General features: G+C 32.0%; 3 protein-coding genes across 6 annotated transcripts; all 3 read right to left on the reverse strand.

The window, feature by feature from the left end:
• Nucleotides 1-2,915: 2,915 nt before the first annotated feature.
• On the reverse strand, nucleotides 2,916-8,580 carry LOC139810343 (uncharacterized). Of its 2 annotated transcripts, XM_071773800.1 has the most exons (5): nucleotides 8,152-8,284; nucleotides 7,631-7,922; nucleotides 4,973-6,533; nucleotides 4,738-4,867; nucleotides 2,916-4,613 (listed from the first exon to the last, which is right to left on the reverse strand). In XM_071773800.1, the coding sequence occupies exons 3-5, from the start codon at nucleotides 6,525-6,527 to the stop codon at nucleotides 4,466-4,468; spliced, it is 1,833 nt and encodes a 610-aa protein (XP_071629901.1). In that variant the 5' UTR covers nucleotides 6,528-6,533; nucleotides 7,631-7,922; nucleotides 8,152-8,284; the 3' UTR covers nucleotides 2,916-4,465. The 2 variants fall into 2 exon arrangements, with proteins under 2 accessions (XP_071629901.1, XP_071629900.1); XM_071773799.1 differs by lacking the exon at nucleotides 7,631-7,922 and having other exon boundaries at nucleotides 8,152-8,580.
• A 1,012-nt stretch (nucleotides 8,581-9,592) lies between these two features.
• Nucleotides 9,593-11,139, reverse strand: Viaf (viral IAP-associated factor). Its single transcript, XM_071772880.1, has 5 exons — nucleotides 10,980-11,139; nucleotides 10,604-10,745; nucleotides 10,293-10,521; nucleotides 10,013-10,221; nucleotides 9,593-9,928 (listed from the first exon to the last, which is right to left on the reverse strand). The coding sequence occupies exons 1-5, from the start codon at nucleotides 10,980-10,982 to the stop codon at nucleotides 9,795-9,797; spliced, it is 717 nt and encodes a 238-aa protein (XP_071628981.1). The 5' UTR covers nucleotides 10,983-11,139; the 3' UTR covers nucleotides 9,593-9,794.
• A 1,266-nt stretch (nucleotides 11,140-12,405) lies between these two features.
• Nucleotides 12,406-16,155, reverse strand: LOC139809736 (synaptic vesicle 2-related protein). Of its 3 annotated transcripts, none has more exons than XM_071772876.1 (8): nucleotides 16,050-16,155; nucleotides 15,386-15,666; nucleotides 14,710-14,894; nucleotides 14,430-14,626; nucleotides 14,282-14,345; nucleotides 14,069-14,194; nucleotides 13,763-13,971; nucleotides 12,406-13,631 (listed from the first exon to the last, which is right to left on the reverse strand). In XM_071772876.1, exons 2-8 carry the CDS (start codon nucleotides 15,558-15,560, stop codon nucleotides 13,022-13,024), a joined length of 1,566 nt encoding a protein of 521 aa, XP_071628977.1. In that variant the 5' UTR covers nucleotides 15,561-15,666; nucleotides 16,050-16,155; the 3' UTR covers nucleotides 12,406-13,021. The 3 variants fall into 3 exon arrangements, with proteins under 3 accessions (XP_071628977.1, XP_071628978.1, XP_071628980.1); XM_071772877.1 differs by having other exon boundaries at nucleotides 16,035-16,100; XM_071772879.1 differs by lacking the exon at nucleotides 16,050-16,155 and adding an exon at nucleotides 15,089-15,284 and having other exon boundaries at nucleotides 15,386-15,527.
• Nucleotides 16,156-16,225: the final 70 nt, after the last annotated feature.

The raw sequence follows: 16,225 nt of genomic DNA on the forward strand, positions 1-16,225 counted from the left end.
CATCTCGCATCTAGATCCCTAAAAAAAATTGTAACGTTGCCCAATTAGATTTTAATTAGACATATGTCTTTTCCTAAAGTAAGCAAAATATATTTTTTATATGTAAAAATTTAGTAATTACAATAGAAAACTAGAAACAACTAAATAATAAGTTAAAAGCAGTATATAAATAATTAACGAATATAATAATTAATCTTGAATTAATATTGATTACTTTTGCAGAAAAAAAAGAAAGAAAGAGAGAGATTTTAATATATTTACATAGGTATATTAAATATTAAAAATGTATATAATTACTCAATAATGTTAAAAGATATATATTTAAAATTATTAAATTTTGATTGTAAAGTATTAAAATAAATGTAAACTCTACCTTCAAGCTGATTCTGCTTGGCTCAAACCGAATCCTCCGGTGCTGCACCTGCAAATTTATCTAGATTTAATTTTTTTATATAGAGAGCTTTCATATATCTATAAATATAAATATATCTATAAATATAAAAATTTAATTATTTTATATTTAGTCATTATTATTTAATCATTATGACAAATATGTTAATTATTTTTATCTCACGTAAAAATATCTACCATCGCGTTTAATTCAGTGAAATTACGGAATATCAATTTATATACTACAATTAATTTATTAATTAATCAGTAGTGTCACTTACTATTTATTTCATAAAAGAATTAATTATAATATGTTCAATTCTATATTTTATGCGTAAGGCATTCATAAATATTTAATTCGTTTTAAAACATACACTAGTGCTTATAGCTTATACTAATATCTAGTTATTACTTTAAAAAATTGCGATGTATTAAAATAAAAATATACAGCTTAAAGATTGCCATGTATCAAAATAAAGATATTATTTTCAAGAGAAAATCTATTATACTGTAAATTTAAATCATCAATATTAATTATAGTGTACCATTCAATTACTAATAATGATATTAATTATAATATATTATAATACCAATCCTTTACATCATGGCTCATTAAATAATCATTATTTTCCTATTGGAAATATGATAAACTAAAGATATCAATTGAAATATTCCAATAAAAAAAAAATATATATTTTTTTTTATATGTATATGTCTGTGTGTCATATTAGGATATTTATATAAACTAATCATATTTAAAACGCGTGAAATATAATGAGTAGAATTTTGTTATAATTAAATCGTACTATGTCGTTTTGGTGAAGAAATTGTTTCGTTTATTTCAGCATGCTTATTGTCGGAACCCGAGTATTGTTATGGCTCACTCGAATGCGTAACGTTATGTGCGGCGCGGCCGACTTCTCTGTAACTTTGAACGCGCATTTGCGGTACACACACACACCTTGAGAGAGCGGAGCGTCCCGCCGTAAGCTTGACTGAATCGAAATAAACCGACGATACGGTTGCGTGCATCTTTTATACGCGTTGACCCTCCTTCCTCCGCAGCGAGATGAACTCGGAATACCTATAATAAATTTATAACAAACGTTAAAAGATAAATTTGTTACAAAGAAAGGTAGATTTTATTCATTTAACTTTATACGTAAGCACATGTGTTTGCTATTCAAAATAAATCGATTACATGGTTTATCGAATGTTACTATCTCACGATTTTTAGCTGTAGAAAGCTGGCGGAAAGCTGAAACGGAGGAGCTCTGCTCGTACTCTTTCGCAAGACTCACTGAATCCTGAATTATTACGAGCATCTCGGAAGTTCCCTTATTCCCTTATCGATTAATCGTATGTACTTTCAAGACTGTTTCGTTCGAAAGATATATTTTCTCGAAATACAAAGTTGAACTTACCTTCTTTTCACGAAATAACGTCAGGAAAGACGAAGGGGAGACGAGAGACGAGGTGACGCCATGTCGCCCGCGCTTCTAAGTTGCGTGACGTCACAATGACGTCACGATGTCGGTTTCATTTCATTGCTGAGAATATTAAACGCGGCGTATTCAAATTGATTACAATAAGATTATGAAGCAATTTGTCAAATTCATAACCTCAAATATTTAATAATAGTAATAATTTGATATTCTGTGCGTTTTGATTTTATTGAACAATCAACGTTTTGACGTGTCTTCGAAACAAAATTAACTTTCCAATATATATGTATAAACAATTTTAGAATTCAATGATTATTTATTAAATTTCAAGTATTAATTATTAAATTAATAATGAATAAGACTTTTAATTTTAAATTAATCGCAATTATATTGTTTAAAATAAAAAATATATGGTGCATGCACTTACCACAACTTTAATGTTCTTGTAGATATTGTAGATTCTTCCTACTTATAAAAAAATGCAAAACTACGAATTCTGCTATTGAAAATTACTTTTGGGAACAAAGTCTTTTGTGAATATACAACATTGCATTAACACAAATATATCATACTAGTTGTTAAGATATTTTATCGCAATGTTTTTAAACATAAACATTTTAATATTGCAACTATACGAATAATTAATTTACTCGACACGTTTCAAAATTCACAATTAATCCAAATTTTATTTTTCAAATTCTACGCAAGAAAGTGAAGCAACAAATGCGATTAATTTTATACGATAAAAGAAAATTCAAGATTTTGTTTGGACTTTATATTGAATCTTCTGGAACTCCCTCCCCCCTGCAAGGCTTAATTACTATTTGAATTTTACAAATAAAATGACATTTTAAATTTAAATACTATTTTTTGTACGAATTAAGTCACATTAGTAAACTCATTAATAACGTCAGCATTTTTAAGACATGTGTTAATGTTATAAATACATGATTCAGCAATGTCATTTAAAATTTAGTAATTAATAATTCGTCCTGCAATAATGTATGATTTTCTATCATTTTCTTAAAAGGGGCATCCATTTTTGAGATCTGTCACACATTCAATTGTAGGATAATCGTGTTTCACGCATGTAATAAATTCAATGTATTTACTACAATAGTTTAGAATGATATGGTATAATGTCAAAAACGATTACATGAAAGATTCCTACATGTAATATATGTTTGCTTTTTATGCCTTATGAAACGATACGTATCTCCTAAAACATCCTAAAATAAATAACCAAATATACCTTCATATCTTCATGGAATTATGTTTTTCGTATCTTTATGGGAAAGATTACCTATTAAAGGTGCGTTCCACTTAACGCTCACAACGCTCGCGAGCATCATTTCGTCCTTATTTAACATTTGACAAACAACAAGGATGAAATGATTCCACGAGCGTTGCGAGCGTTAAGTGGGACGCACCCTAAGAGTATTGCCACATTTTCTTTTATTTTTACTTGATAATAACGGTTTTAATTGTTAATTTCAGTCGTATACAAGTAAAGAAACCATTAATAATTTGGTTTTACAATTATTAGGCAAATGCTTTAGCTCTTCAAGGATATAAACTTATAGTAATATTTATTTATTGGCTAAATAAACATACGTTCGGCATAATAATATACTAGTATTAAATGGATACATACACAAATATCAAATTTTGATGCATCGTTATAATATAAAAAATATAAAATATGTACTTCTTTATATATGCTAAATGAAATTACTAAACATACATAATGTCCCCGAAATAAATTGCCAAATACTCGCAAGTTTATAACTTATTCTCATCTTCAGGACAAAAAAAATGTAGTTACAGAGAGAAAAACTTTGACGATACATTTCAGTAAATTAAAGTAAAAAGAACGCATAAAAAGGAACAAAATATTAATCAAATATTAGTCAAATATCAGTCAAATATTAGTAAAATATGTTATACCCAACTTATATACTTTAGAATCTTTTGCATAAAAATATATAAATAAAAGCCCTCAATTTTTGTTTGATTAATGTGTATTACTACTGTACTTCCACTCCTTCAATATTTTCCTTGAAAAATTTGAAGTTTCTTAATTATAAAAATTTAATTTTTTACCTATACTTTCTTTACTTTTTAATATTAAATATTTTATTTTATCTTTAAGTCAATATTTATTAAAATAAAACCCATGTAGAATTAATTATGTAATCGAGATCTGTTATTATTTACATATTTAAAGCTTAAAATGAAGAATTCTTGTCAAAATGAAGAATCTGTGATGCATAGAAATACAGTAGTAATAAGACCTGCTGCAATACACTGTAAACTAAAAAAAGGTCTAGTAGAAAACACTAATAAGAAAATTTACACAAAGAGGAACATTTCTAAATAACTGATAACAAAAATAATAACAAAAAATATAAAAAATTAAGTATCAGCTTATCAAAAAGTAAAATTATCCGTAAAATCTGAAATTATCTGTCGAGTTAAATATATATCGAACAAACAGTTAACACATTGTACTGCTATGTGCACTTCTATAATGTTCATGTCAAGTACGATTTTCGCAATTTCTTAATGGCAATCTCAGTTTAAGGACGTCACATTAGAAATCAGTTATCAATGACGTTTAATTAGACTTACTAATCGTCATGAAGAAGCAGATGCCTTTGAAAAGCGCGAAATCTGACGTATGATTTTGAACACTTGTTACAAGTATAGAACTTGTCGTGAAGACCATATAAGACGTTATGCGTTATCCGTAAATGCTGAGCTAATGACGACTTATGCCTGTAAATGTATTAATAACATGTATGTACATAAAACACATTCTATATATTTATAACTATATGATATATTTATATAACTATAAACAGCAAGGAAACACATTCAATATTTATCTTTATATTCTTACCTATATGTTTTACTGCAGATATGGCATTTAAAATTTTCTTTGTAAAAGTCACAGCGAGTAAAATGTTTCCATAACTGAGGCTTTTTATTAAATAATTTCCCACATTCAGAACACCGATAAATACATAAATCTAAAGTAAAAATAATATTTATATATATTTATTAAGTAAGCAATTCATAGAAAAACTGGAAATAATAATTTATTGTAATTATTTTATTTCTCTTCTTTTATTTACCTTTTTTATTTTTCGGTGTCTGACATTTAAAGTTGGTTGGAATCAGTTCATCTTGAGAAATTATTTCGCTTTCGTTCATCGAAAAGTTTTTCGAATTTAAATTGGAGGTATCCATATCGTCCAAAACTGTTTTTACATTGTCCATTCTTGTTGTTCCATTGGGATATGTAACAAGTTCTGTAGGACATGATCCTACACAATCTTGTATTCTATCAATATGGCAAGGTTGTAAATTTTGTAATTTATTTTGGTCAACAGACGACATGTTTGCACTGCTTTCAATTAGTTCTGTTGTACTCTTAGCGCCAGTGTACGAAATTTCCTTCGTAATATTGTTCTCGCCAAATTCTCCACAGTAAAGATTTGTCTCTTCAAAGCCCATTAAATTATCATCAAATATATGAGAGTAATCATTAAAATAAAAGTCATACATATTTGTATACAAATCACACATGAAAGGTTCTTGTGTGTCGTCACTGCTTGTAAAGGTTGAAACTGGATCTTCATAAAATATAATATCTTTGTCATGTGACATACAATTTGCACAAGAACAAGAATACAATACTTTAGGTTCATATAAAAAAGAGTCAATGTTCTTGTCTCTCAACTCTTGTTGCAAATTATTCTCTATCATTGGAAACTCGTAACTCGTAATATCTCTTTCGATGACTTTAGGCTGCACTGCGTTAAACTCCGTTGGTTTGTAAGAAATATCATTAAGATTCACATCATATTTTTTCTCGAAATTGTAAAGCTCGTTGTTGCGATAGAAAACATTAAATGGCTCAACTGATTTTGTTGCAATGTCATGTAAATCGTTTACATTTATATTTGGAAAATTAGGGTTGCAGACTGGCTGAGTAAGTAAATCATTCTCGAAAAAATTATTAGTATTTTGCACTATGGTGTTCATAATTTTTACATCTGGAATAGTGGCTAAAGCGTCCGGCTTTTTACATGACACTCGCGTTTTGCTGCCAGATTTGCAAGCTGTTACTTTTTTCGTCTTTTTATCAGACGAACGTTTTTTCTGTTTGTCATTATACTTCATTCTCTTCGCTGGTACGTTCTCTTCGCGACTTACTAACGAACGTAATTCATTGAACTGATCAATTTTTGGCAGTATATTTTTACTTTTATTATTGTTGCAATCGGAAATATCTTGTATGTTCAACGGATTGTGCACTTGCTTCCTTTGATGGTGCGATTTTGGTGAAGTGGTTTTGTTATAATTGGCTTCCATATCTAAATCAATACTGGATGACGTCGTATTTAATTCCAAAGAGGTATTTCCGTCTTCCGTACTGAATATGAAGGAGGTGTCGATCTTGTCCAATAGTTTCCGGTTTTTGGGCGTTTTCGTATTACTGCTTCTTAAAATATTAGGCAAATTCCGTATAAGCTGGACATTGTGCAATGCAGCTTGACTCGCAATAGTTTCCTCCTTAGAAATATTTGTATCTTCTACAAAAACGGTTTTGAAGGACTTCGTAGAAGATGTATATACGTTATTCTTCATCCTTTCCCTGATATCATCACAGTTCTGTGCCCGCATACTCTGCTGCAATGTGTACGAACTTTTAGCCAGTAAACAATATAATTGATAAAAATGTTTAATATGTTTGGCTATTTTTTAAATAAAATTATATCATATATATATATATATAATAGAAAGAGAGAGAGAGAGAGAGAGAGAGAGAGAGAGAGAGAGAAGATAAAATAATATGCTGAATTATTTGTCCCTGATTAACTGTATGAAATAAAATATTTTATGATAAACATTTCAAAGAACTTTTCTATGTATTTAGCTGAATACAATTTCCTGATTGTATTAAACTAAATATATAACAAAGCCTAGCTCATTTAAAGTCATAATAAAGGTCCAAATAATAATCAAACGCATGTTTATTTAATGTTATTGCATCAACCATTCACTTATCAATAATAGCAGTTCATATACAGATTATTTAAAAAACCATTGTGTATATAATTATTGAAAAATATCTGCAAAATTCGCAAATTGTATTTAACAAATTCAACATTTCAAATTTTATAAATTGTGATATTTTATCATTATCTTGACGTTTAAATAAGCCATAGCTATAAGATCTGAATTGCTTCCTTCCTATATCGTATTTTCAATACAGAATGCAAAAAATACATGAGTTAATAAAACAGATGTTGATCACGTTCTCATTCTTCAATTTTAAAGAAATGCAAAGAATCAATAGCAAAGAAATCAGTCTTCGTTCAATTTTTATGGAAAAATCTCTGTTTAAAATTCGAGGTATCCACGACAGAGAAGAGATCTAACATTTATCACATCATCGAATTACGGCAATAAAATGCTTCACAATCAACATTTCGAAGAACTGCTAAACACAATCGTTAAAAAAACACGCCTAGCTTACTTAAAATCGTAATAACTGTAAAATGTTTATACAAGCATATCGCATGTTTATTTAATCCAACGTCAACGACGCGACGATCTAAAACCGACAAAGGGCAAAAAGCGTTGCTCATCACAGTCATCACTGTCTCTAGAATCTCGCCAATCTCGGTCGACACGTGAAAAGCAACTTGCAGACTTGCAGATTGAACAATGAGCACCGATTAAATCAGAGTTATGGAATAATATCTGTGTGCGTCCCGCATTACCTTCCGAGAAACCGCGAAATCGTCAATCAAAAACCGCCTTCGTCGTTGGTCCCGCCAAAGGGAGGAAAGCGAGCATCAGGGCTCGCAATAAGTCACAGGCCTTATCCCATCCGATCTCGCTCGCGGGGTGACTCGTCGATGATGAAAATTCGTCCGGGTGTCGCAATAAGCCACGGGTCAAACAAGAACAAACAAGTCCGTTGCCCGTCTTTCGTCCGCGCGCGACTGACGTCTCGCGGCGCGACGCGCAAGAGCCTGCTTTCTATCTCTATCTCTCTCTTTCTCTCAGCCACTAAACAAAAAGGGAAATCTGAGAAGTCCTTGAGGGAGCGATAATCGCGTAGAAAAAGATATCCTATGGGCGCCGCGAATGTAAACAGAGTCGCCCGGTACCCTGGCAGCGTCGCCCTTTTTTTTTTCTAAAACATTCGCCGATGTATTCATGCTCATTCACGCCGGCTACGACGGACACTCGATGCGCCGCGATAGGATATATAAATATGTATAAATATCGTACGTACGTTTACTACGTTTCCAATAGGTTTCGAGGCACGAATTAATAAGGTTCTATGCGCGTGGAAAAACACGTCGCGATGGGATATCGGGATCCAGGAATCCTGGGATCTTGGTGACGATCGTCGTTCCTTACCGTCCGAGGTGTTGCCCATGTCCAAGGGTTCCCAAAACCTCTCTTGCCTTCACCCACCTTCACCGCACTTCACCTACCGCGATTAGAATTCAAGATAGATTTTCCGCTAGCTCCATGAGCATGAGTCTCGCGATACAAAAAAAAAACATGTGAAGAATCGGAACGCGTGCTTATACGACGTACATACATACGCATTAAAATGCACACGTACGAAATACACGCAATATCTTTGACCTCTGTTTGACTCACTTTTTGTCTTTTTCTAATTCTAACTAGAAAAAGATAAAAAGTAAATTAACCGAGATTGTAAAGTTAATCTGCATCGAAGAAATGGACAGTACCAAATTAATTGTAAACAGAACTCTATCCTGAAATCTATAGATCGTCTAATATCCATGTATCAATAAAGATTAACTTTAAATCTCGATTTAATTTATTTTTTATCTTTTTCTAGTTCTAAAAATTATCCCTAATTATGTCCATTTTTACTAATGTGAATTAACTTTGATCTCGATTTAACTTACTTTTTATCTTTTTCTAGTTCTAAGAATAGAAATGGATATTAAAAAATAATAAAAATAAGTGAAACCAAGATTAAAGTTAATCTGCATTGATAGAAATGTGCAAAAAATGGGCTTTAAAGATATTCATTGCTCCCTTCGATAACGTTCCGACGGTTCCGACATAAAATTAACATAGGTAACTTTTATGTGTGTGTGTGTGTGTGTGTGTGTGTGTGCGCGCGCGCGCGCGCGTCGAGCGTCTGTGTGTGAGGATTTTTAAACTAATTTTTTTTACTCATTTTCTTTAAAAGTCCTCTCTAATTTGAGAGGAAATGCATGCTAACCGAATCCATAGAGAGAGAAGGGGGGGGGGGACCGAATTAAAATTCTATTTTTAATTATTTATAATGTGTACGCAAAACAGAGAAAATTTAATTAACAAAATCATCAATCGCTGAACATTAATTAGACAGTTTTAAAATGCAGAGATTAATTACATATAAATTTCAACAAAAATTCAAACTTTGCCATAAAAACAAAAATAATCTTTATATACATAATATTAATTGTTCTTTTGTACATAGAGTACATTTTTTTATATGTATATAATATTAAAAATAAGCGTTATATAGTATATGCAACTAAAATTTTACACAATTTCAAACATTTTAAAGAGCTTGCTGATTCTAGTTGATAATCGTTTATTATTTAAATTTTGAGTGACAATTTATATTTAAATGTGTATATTACTGAATAAATAGATTCTTTATAAACAGTCTATAGGAAAAACAGCATAAATATAGAGTGAAATAACATTGTAATAAAATATTTTATTCCAAAATGAATAGTAGCAGTTGAAAATAGTACTAAAAATAGTACTTTTACAAGTGATGAGTTCGTATATGACATAATAAAATAAATAAAATGTGAAACAGCATTAATATCTTATTACATAATACTTATTATGCATTTATATGTGCCAATCTCCTGTGATAACCTCATGTAGGTAAAATTACCAGTCGTTATCGTCATCGAGATTGCTTTCATTTTTCAAACTTGAAAATAAGACATCGTTAATCTTGAGTCGAGGATCCTCCTTGATCTTCGTTGGTATTGCTTCTGCTTGTCCCAACATCCATTCCAATTCTATGTAACAAAGTAAACAGCGCAATCATTTTCTCGCATATTTCCTTGCGACTTTGCGATAATTTGCAATCACGTGTGTATCACCTGCTTCAGATAGTTTCATGCCACGGAACTCGAGCGGTCCAATAATTTGCTTCACCATATTTCCGTCATGATAAATGAATATTGTAGGAAGATTGCTGTCTGGCCAGTTGGGGATACAAGTGGTGGAGATGCTTTTCAAAAACTTAGTGGCAGGAAACTTTCTTGCTAGATTGGCAAGGTGCTGATTGATTAGAGTACAGAGTGGAATGCTGAAAGCATATACTGTTAGTTTCGTTGCTACATTCACTGTTAAGATTTATTCTGCTTTGTTTCATCGTACCCAGACTTGTAAAGATGTAAAATAACCCAAACGTCCTCTCCAGCATTGTTAACTTCTTTAACGTAATCTTCCGCAGATATCTCTTGCACCTCTCTATACTTAGACTTGTTTGCTAGCTCTTTCAACTCTGCTATCCTCTTTCGTCGATATTCCTCCAGTACTCGTTCATCCTCCTCGTCCTCCAGCTCATCTAACTCGTCCAAGGTCTTCTCTTCTAAATTATTAGGAGCTGCGAAAACCAAATCGTGAACAGTGCATGATAATGCATTGATAGAAATTCAAAAATGATTTAATTGGAGAAATATAATTACTACGTCCTGTTTTCTCATCTATCGTACTCTCCAAGAGATTTACTATCTGATCCTCAGTAATTTCCTGTTCCTTTTTCTTCTCAGGTATGATGCCTTTTCTCCTAAGAATGTCGTTCCATTCAGTATCTTCATTTGGATCTTGCTGAAATTGAGAAATCAATTTGAAGCTGCTGGGATAATATAAAACGCAGAAGCAACTGAATCTTCTTCTTTAAATTATACAATCATTTATTAAAAAATTAAAATGTACAGGCATATATATAAAGCATTTTTCTGCCTACACAGTCACGTTACCATATAAGGTCATACACGCGTGACGTTAACCTCCGTCTAACCTCTTAACCTCCAAAATACTCTGATTTTTATTAATACTCACCATTTTGAAAGGCCGATATTGGATACTACTATTTTATTTATTTGAAATTGATCTTGCTTTGTACTCTTTATACAAAAATCCCTTCGAATATACACAATTATTGTAACTTGGGAGATTGATAGCGACAGCTGATCCGTTCTCAACTATGCGAAACGTAGCCTGACCTGGTCTGACGTGCACACGTGCACGTCAGACTATCATTGTTATTTTTTACGCATAAATTGTTATACTACAATTTATGGGAAACACGTGTTAAATATCTATCAGAAAAAAATGACAATGGTTCTCATACAAAAGACAATTATAGCTTGATACATTTTGTCTACATTTATAGGATTTTAATAACTAATTACCTTGATTATTTAGTTACATAAATATAACACTTAAATATTATTTTATTTCACGCACATCGCTAAATACCGCATAATAAAGACAAGATATTATACATGTCAACATTACAAAATTTTATTTATTATATTAGTTTAATACATAGTTGTAAAAATTGATATTGAATTTTGACACGCAAAAGATTGTCTTGGAGTATCTATAATAAATAACGTGTTTTGTTCGGATAATTATAATGTATAATTATATATAAATTCAATTTAAAGCAAATATGAGCATAAGGTGTGGATAAAATGATAGTTTATGCACTTCAAAGTCTTTTCAATTTATTGAAAATGAATGGCCAAGAATGTGTGTGTGAACATTTGTATATATAATATACCTATACATATTTGAATATATATGTACTACAAAATGTATTGGCATCACTATTGAAACTCGACCTGATTATTGTCAATCTGAAAAAGCATCTCTTGAATATGTTACGTTATGGGTATATTTGTTTAATATAATATTTGACATCACGAAGAATAAAATTTATGCAGTCATTTATGATAAAATTAAAATTCGATAGATGTACGATGTTTAGAATCGTGTACAATCAATATATATGAAGATGTAGCGCGTGATACTAATAGAGGACACACAGTATTTGCCGTATATTGCTTTCAACTAGCAAAAGATGCTGGATTTAAGGTGATCGCTAACATGATGTCAAATTTACCAAGTGTCGATTTGGAGTAAATGTCGCTGCATGTTAATTTATACAATAATTTCCTATTAATACCTATACATAATTCCTAAAAATCGATACCATGTATAACTAGTGTTAGATAAATTTTTAATCAATCTGCTCAACGCATTTTTGAAAAATTCCTAAAAATTGACACACAAAAAGTAATCACAACTTCATAATTCTTTATGCAAAATACAAATAATTCCATACAAAAACTTTATTCAATTTATCTATTTCGACTAAATGCATGGTGTAAAAATAATTAATTATAATTATCTGAATGACTCATAAACCTTTTCATCGCGCTTCAAAAACCTTTGTACGATATATACAAACGATTTCATATAAAGAACTGTAAAAAGCATTTATTTCCGGCCAAGTACACGCAAATGCCAATCTTTACCACAATTGTCATTAGTATTGGCCTTGAATTTATAATTGTCTATTTTCGAACCAATCATACTGAACTAATTTTATTCATTTATTCCATCAGATACTTATTATCATTTATCTTCAAAAACAGATTCAAAAGTACATATATAAAATTGAGAGCATAAAACATTCATGATTAATATTTGTATTGGCACTTTTCTTGAAAGTCGCATATGTGTCCAGTCTTTGTATATTAAATTACCTACAATTAACATTCTGATAATAAACCCTTGTGCAAATAAAAAAAATTTTCTTTGTTAACACTATAATAAATAGATATATAACTGATATATATAACTTCTAATATAGATGTCCATTTGATTAAATAATAAATTGAAAGTATTAATAGCTGCTTATTCACATATATGGTCATATATGAATACACAAGATGAGTTCTCAATTAATTAAGAACTGATTGTGTGTATCTGTTATTACATATCATAATGCAATAAAAATAAAAGTATCCTAAATAATGCAACAGAATAGTAAATTTTGGTCAGTGTGCTAAAATACTTCGTTGCAAAGATGTCTATCTATTTTCTTGACATGCATCATTTGATTGTTGATTCTTCGTCTCCACGGGAAGTGCAAGCGTAGCAATTGCAGCACACAAAGCGGTTGTTGCATAAATGATCATGGCTCCCGTGATGGACCACTGCAGAAATACTTGCGCTATGTATGGAGTGATCATAGCACCGATTCGCGCCATAGCGCTGCACGCGCTTACACCTATGCTTCGTAAATGCATGGGATACACTTCCGGCGTGTATACATATGCAGCTTGAAACACACCGGCGATTAGGCCCCTGGCTAGGAAAACGGCGATGGTCAACGATGCTCTGCTCAACAAGCAGGTCCTGCCTAAGAAGCAAACCACTATGGCGAACATTACTAACTGGCAGGCCATTGTCTTCCGTCTGCCTATTTTCTCGATCGCAAAAACAGTAGAGAATATCCCGGGAAACTCCGCCAATGTTGTCCAAAGTAGATCGATGTAGTCGCTACGTCGTAATCGACAGTCAAGTTGGCATGTACCCTCATCGTTGTTCGTACTCCATGTGCTACATTGCTCTGAGGATGTATGAAAAAGCTCAGTTGTCATTAATACTACTCCGTAATAGCAGAACGCTGTACTCATCCTGTAAAAAAAATATATAACATATATTTAGAATTTAGATATTACAAATATATTCTATTCGCCAAAGCTACAAAATAGTTGCAGAAGTATTGAAATAACTTAATATTTTAATTTTATATTGCGGTTATTTACCATACAAGCCAAAGTAAAGCAGAGGTTCTGCACATTTCTTTGCTTAGAACATCTTTAAATCGACCATGATGACCTTGATAAAATCGATCCATAACCAGTCTTCCTAGAGGTAATGGCTTTTTATTTTCTCTAGCTACACGTTCTAATGTCGAAATTGCACGATCTGTTCTTCCAGTTGTCATATTGAACACTGTAGATTCTGGCAGCCACTGCAAATACATATATGGAGAGAGAGTTATTTGATGTTATTCTCAAATATTTCTAAACAAATAATATACATTGAAAATATCTAAATTTATTACAAACCGGTGTTATTATAGCAAATATGAATAATGGAATGGATGATAATATAAGAAGCCATCTCCATCCAAAATTGGGCATAACGATTAATGCAATCGCCACTTCGAAACAAGCTCCAAGAGCCCAAAAACACTAGTAAACACAATATATATATATATATACTTCTTGCATTTAATAAGTACTATTATCTATATTAGCTGCATACTTATATAAACTTACATCCAGTAGAATAACGCATCTTGCTCGTTGCTTTGCCGGCAAAAATTCTGCATACAATGTCACTCTGCAGAAAAAGACGCATCAATGGTAACAACAGATTTCGAAGCAAGCTAGTTGTTCGTCTTTAAGAAACTTACCAAATACTTACGATTGCGGTACACAACCAATAGCAAACCCTACAACTCCTCTAAGCAACAGGATCCAAAGAAAATTTGGTGCAAATGAACTTAGAAATGCGTAATAGGCCAGTAGCACCGCGCACAAAGTTAAAGCTTGCTTACGACCGTATCTGTCGCTCAAATTATTCCAGAAAGTAGAACTTAACATCATACCAAGAAATACTACCTAAAAATTCAATTCCCATAATAATAAATTTGAATAATATCATCATGTATTTACAAGGACAATTATGTAAGTCCAAAAAATACCGTTGTGGTCAGTGCTTGCTGATATCTAGAAATGCCCCAGTCACAATGTAAGGATGGACTTAGGATACTCAATATTGTGATCTCCATACTATCTACCATCCAACAAAGACCCGTGAACAGAGACAATTTTACTTGGAATTTTCCAAAGCCTAATGCATTGATAGCTTGTACCACAGTAAAGGTATCTGTCAAAATTTAATTTAACTTAATTAAATAATTTTTAGATTATGCTATTATATACTGCATTATTTTACATGATATTTATGATTCATACGATATGTATGTACACATAAAAACATATTGTCTTTTTTCAGATATCAGAAATAACATATATATATATATATTATTACCACAGTAAGTTCATGGAAAATATACACACCTAATTTCTTGCACACATGCATGTCTAATGTGCATTGTTGTACTGTTGTTAAGGATAATTTGCAGTGTTCCGTGTTACCACAACTTAACGTAGCCATTAGTAAAAACCAGCCTTCCCCAGTGTTATATGTTATCATGCGGTATTAAATATTTACAGCGTACGGTCCTTCTTTCGTGTTAAAGTTAAGTAAACCCTTCTGTACAATTAAGACACGGTAGATAATTAAATACTGCATTATGTCACATACTTCTACGTTACTTATATAATTACGGGAGATTATAGTTCAACGTAACGTACCATCGGGTATAACCACAACAGAGGAAAGTTCCATCGACCGTTCGGTGCCGTTCTCCAAGCTCGTGTGGCAGCTCGACGTACTTTGACTACTTTGAGCACCAACGTTTAGCTCGGCGCCATGTGATTCCTCTAATTGGCGATACGGTTCGTTAGATTTCTTGTCCGGGTCCGACATGGCTATGCTTTTCAGCGTGATCGCAGCATATAGATACGTTCCTAATTGTAGGTATCCCCCTCGACTTCCTGGTCACCTGGTGAAAACGAGCGAAACGGAATCCGCTCTGACGAGAAATGTTCATTAATTCCGCGCGAAATCTGCCAAATCTCGCGTGCAACACGCACGAAAGCGTCACCACGTTTTGCAGGTTAACCCTTTCGTCGCATGCATAATTAAATGAATACTTTCTGCTTCAGTGATCAAGAACGCACGGTTTGATCTAATTTCTATCCGATCGCATAATTTCTTTTTTATTAACAATAACAAATTTGCATTGCATTATTCAATTAATAATGGTAAAAGAATTAAGCTAAACAGGAGTAAAAAAAAATATATATTAAGACGCAAAATTTCTAAGCTCTCAGAAGAAGCAAACGGAGTTTTCTCATTCAATATCACGAATTTCGACAGTCCCAATAGTTGTTCACATACTTATGAAAAACAAACCTAATCGAGCACAGCTCCTTCCAGTGTCCGTCCCGTATTAAATTTGTTCCTTGTAGCTGCACTTTTGTACTTTTCTTCTCTCTCTCTTTCTCTCCAACGCCTGATTACGCTCTATTTCAGTTTAAGTGGGGAAAGTGCAAGACAGTGCAGCTACAGAACCAAACCCATTGTAGTTG

The sequence above is a fragment of the Temnothorax longispinosus genome, chromosome 3 (genome assembly GCF_030848805.1).
Source record: "Temnothorax longispinosus isolate EJ_2023e chromosome 3, Tlon_JGU_v1, whole genome shotgun sequence".
Classification (NCBI taxonomy): domain Eukaryota; kingdom Metazoa; phylum Arthropoda; class Insecta; order Hymenoptera; family Formicidae; genus Temnothorax; species Temnothorax longispinosus.

Excerpts from the sequence above, each read along its gene's own strand:
- LOC139810343 (XM_071773799.1), bottom strand. The coding sequence starts at position 8,298 with ATGGGCAACACCTCGGACGGTAAGGAACGACGATCGTCACCAAGATCC. Across the intron at positions 6,534-8,151 it reads CTATTGGAAACGTAGTAAAC|CAGAGTATGCGGGCACAGAA; the intron begins GTACGTACGATA and ends TACACATTGCAG. Across the intron at positions 4,868-4,972 it reads GACACCGAAAAATAAAAAAG|ATTTATGTATTTATCGGTGT; the intron begins GTAAATAAAAGA and ends TTTTTACTTTAG.
- Viaf (XM_071772880.1), bottom strand. Across the intron at positions 10,522-10,603 it reads AGATGAGAAAACAGGACGTA|CTCCTAATAATTTAGAAGAG; the intron begins GTAATTATATTT and ends TGGTTTTCGCAG. Across the intron at positions 9,929-10,012 it reads CATGAAACTATCTGAAGCAG|AATTGGAATGGATGTTGGGA; the intron begins GTGATACACACG and ends TTTGTTACATAG.
- LOC139809736 (XM_071772876.1), bottom strand. The coding sequence starts at position 15,560 with ATGTCGGACCCGGACAAGAAATCTAACGAACCGTATCGCCAATTAGAG. Across the intron at positions 14,627-14,709 it reads AGCAAGCACTGACCACAACG|GTAGTATTTCTTGGTATGAT; the intron begins GTATTTTTTGGA and ends TTGAATTTTTAG. Across the intron at positions 13,972-14,068 it reads TATTTGCTATAATAACACCG|TGGCTGCCAGAATCTACAGT; the intron begins GTTTGTAATAAA and ends ATGTATTTGCAG.